Genomic DNA, 3,815 nt, shown 5'->3' on the forward strand with positions numbered 1-3,815 from the left:
CTTATTAATCTAGAATAACGTTAATCTCTAAATAAAATGTTAAATTCTAAGTAGAGATATAACTTTGCATATTTGACATAATTTTTTTTTTTATGTCAAATTTGAAGCATTTGATATCAATGTCGAATTTATTTTTAATTAGCTTAATAGTAGATCCTTTATTTCACTAATATTTTGATCAATAAAATTTTGTTGCAACAATTTTTCTAATAAATACAACCATTTAAAACTCTACAGTAATTAAAAAAATAATCTTTGACAACTCGATTAGAGAAACATAAAATTTAAACTTCAAATTATCACATCAATCATCAATTGTAATTTAACTTTTCATTAAAAATAATCTTAGATACATTAACTTATTAGAATAAATTTATAAAGTATGTATCACGTATTATGATTTACAAATACTGGCTAAATAGTTGCTCTTCTTTGCACTATCCATTAGTCTATCACCACCGAAAAAAAAATAACCGTTGCAAAATGACACGTGGCGCAATGCCAGTCCACCTGTCTCCTTTGGATTCTCTCCCGTATCCTCTTCGTCGTATTCCTTGTTGGCTTCCTCCGCTTTGTTCTGTTTTAAGGCAAAGAATACAACTCCCATCACTCCCTCTCTCTCCTCACTCTCTCACTCCTCTCTCTGAAAAACCAAAACCCCGTGGTTCTTCGTTCCGTTTCAATCTTCTTCTTCATCTCCACAAACACCACGGAAAATTTTCTGATGGGTTTTCTTCGTCGCCATTGACAATGTTGGATTTTCACTGCTTCCTTTATATCCTGATTCTCTGCATTTCCAAAGCCGCCGTGTTCGCCGTCGTCGCCTCCACCGAATTTGACTTCGGCACCTTGACTCTGAGCAGCCTGAAGCTCATTGGCGATGCCCACCTGAGCAATGGGAGTGTGCGGCTCACCCGCGACCTCGCCGTTCCCAACTCCGGCGCCGGCCGCGTTTTATACTCCAAACCCATTCGCTTCCGCCAGCCTTCCTCCCCAGTCCCGGCGAGCTTCTCCACATTCTTCTCATTCTCCGTCACCAACCTCAACCCCTCCTCAATCGGCGGCGGTCTCGCGTTCCTCATCTCCCCCGACGACGTCGCTCTCGGCGACGCCGGCGGGTTCCTCGGCCTTCAGTCGGGTCCGGATACAGGGTCGGGTTTCGTGGCCGTCGAATTCGATACGCTCATGGACGTCGAGTTCAAGGACATCAACGGGAACCACGTCGGGTTGGATCTGGACTCCATAGTGTCGACACGTGTCAGCGATCTGGATGCCGTCGACATCGATCTCAAGAGCGGCGATCTGGTGAACTCGTGGATCGAGTACGACGGGTCGAATAAGGTCATCAACGTCTCGGTTTCGTACTCGAATCTGAAACCCAAAGACCCGGTTCTATCATTCTCCCTCGATCTAGCCCAGTACGTCAGCGATTTTATGTACGTTGGGTTTTCCGGGTCGACCCAGGGAAGCACGGAGATTCACAGCGTCGAGTGGTGGAGCTTCAGCTCGTCGTTCGATTCCCCTGTTTCGCCATCCGGGTCGGCGTCTCCGCCGCCGCCGAGCACTACTTTGATGAACCCAACTGCCAATTCAGTAAAATCTCCACCACCTTCAATGCCGCCAAGTGGGTCTTCTTCTAGTACTGCTAGCGGTACCAATCAAAAGAGCAAGTCGTCTTCTTCCTGCCATAACCAGCTCTGCAGAGAAGGTCCGGGAGCCGTCGCCGGAGTTGTCACCGCTTCCGCTTTTGTTTTGGCTGTGTTTGCGGGTGTTTTAATGTGGGTTTACTCCAAGAAAGTCAAACAAGTCAAGAAATCGGATTCGAATTTCGCTTCGGATATCATCAAAATGCCGAAGGAGTTCACTTACAGGGAGCTCAAGGAAGCAACTAAGTGCTTCAATGCCAATAGAATCATCGGGCATGGTGCTTTTGGAACTGTCTACAAAGGCATATTATCCGACACCGGTGACATTGTCGCGGTGAAGAGGTGCAGCCACAGCAGTCAGGGGAAGAACGAGTTCTTGTCGGAATTGTCGATAATCGGAACTCTCAGGCACCGGAATTTGGTGAGGCTCCAAGGCTGGTGCCACGAGAAGGGCGAAATTTTGTTGGTGTATGATTTAATGCCGAATGGCAGTCTCGACAAGGCATTGTTCGAGGCGAGAACGCCGCTTCCATGGCCGCACCGGCGAAAAATTCTATTGGGAGTTGCCTCTGCTCTGGCCTATTTGCACCAAGAATGTGAAAATCAGGTGATCCATAGGGACATTAAGACCAGTAATATAATGCTGGATGAAGGGTTCAGTGCCCGGTTGGGGGATTTCGGATTGGCGAGGCAAATCGAGCACGATAAGTCGCCAGACGCCACGGTGGCGGCCGGGACAATGGGGTACCTGGCGCCGGAGTACTTGTTGACAGGCAGAGCTACTGAGAAAACGGATGTGTTTAGCTTTGGGGCGGTGGTGCTTGAGGTGGGGAGTGGGAGGAGGCCAATTGAGAGGGAGATGAGTGGGGTAGGGAAAGCAGGAGCGTGTAATAATTTGGTGGAGTGGGTGTGGGGATTGCACAGAGATGAGCGGTTGTTGACGGCGGCGGACCCGAGATTGGAGGGGCAATTTGATGAGGGGGAGATGAGGAAGGTGCTGCTGGTTGGGCTGGCTTGCTCACATCCTGACCCTAATTGTAGGCCAGCAATGAGAGGGGTGGTTCAGATGCTGGTGGGTGAAGCTCAAGTCCCAATTGTGCCAAGAACAAAGCCTTGTACAAGTTTCAGCACTTCACATCTTTTGTTGAGCTTGCAGGACAGTGTTTCTGACTGCAATGGCATGATCACCATCTCCACCTCCTCCTCCGAACTCAGCTTCGGCGCCGGCGCCGGCGGTGATCACATCGTCTGATTAATTATAATATCTAACGGTGTAGATTTTATTTGATATTTAATTTGTTTTTTGTATGTAATGAGTCATATGACACAATAACATGCAAAGGGTTCATTAGGGACTTAATTAGCTGCAAATTTTGGTACTAAGTTTGTTTATATACATACATAATTTATACTCTCTTAAGTACGTTTAACAAGTGTCTAAATGACTTGTAACTCAAGTAATTAAGAGTACTTCTGCAGCATCCGAAATGACTTATAGTTCAAACGACCAAAAATCTTCACCTTTGCATCTGAATACTCGAGTTCGAGTTCGTTTGTTAGTGACTAAGGGTAACCCCCTCGTGCGTCGAAGGTCCCGAGTTTAATTCCTCCTCTTGCATCGAAATATCCGGGTTCGACAAAAAATTGAAGTGGGTCACATTGGTAGGAGGGTATTAAGAGATGAGTGGAAGTCATTGTCTTAACGTTGATTGTTTGAGTGTTGTTGAAATATTAGCATCATGGAGAGGGAGGTGGGGTGTGGACATAATGCTTTCTTTCGAGTAATGTCGATTCCTATAGGAACCAAATACCCTCTGGATCTTTGTAAACTGAGTCCTCCTAATCAAAGGATTTAGACCGTTGAAATTTGATCCAATGAATACAAAAATAGGATCATTCTAAAAGTTATAATAACTGTAGCCGTTGAATTAAATTTCAACGGTTTGAATTCCTTGATCAGGATGCTCAGTTTACAAGGATCCGGTTACATTTCTATATAATCAAAAGTGGAAATTAGAGTTTTTGAGTAGGGGCTTGGTAAAGTATAGCATAGGAAATGAATGAATATTTAATATTAGCTTTTTAGAAACTTCTTTCATCAAGGCTTGGTGCTGGTCGGTGTAACGGACAAAATATATCATAATGACATCAACGACATGTAACATTACT

The 3,815-nt window shown here is 45.2% G+C and overlaps 1 protein-coding gene across 1 annotated transcript; it reads left to right on the top strand.

The window, feature by feature from the left end:
• Positions 1–392: 392 nt before the first annotated feature.
• Positions 393–3,127, top strand: LOC137723067 (L-type lectin-domain containing receptor kinase VIII.1). Its single transcript, XM_068462221.2, has one exon. It carries the CDS (start codon positions 397–399, stop codon positions 2,896–2,898), a length of 2,502 nt encoding a protein of 833 aa, XP_068318322.2. The 5' UTR covers positions 393–396; the 3' UTR covers positions 2,899–3,127.
• Positions 3,128–3,815: the final 688 nt, after the last annotated feature.

This window comes from Pyrus communis, chromosome 4, assembly GCF_041283825.1.
Source record: "Pyrus communis isolate YQ-2024b chromosome 4, ASM4128382v1, whole genome shotgun sequence".
In the NCBI taxonomy this organism is placed as follows: Eukaryota; Viridiplantae; Streptophyta; class Magnoliopsida; order Rosales; family Rosaceae; genus Pyrus; species Pyrus communis.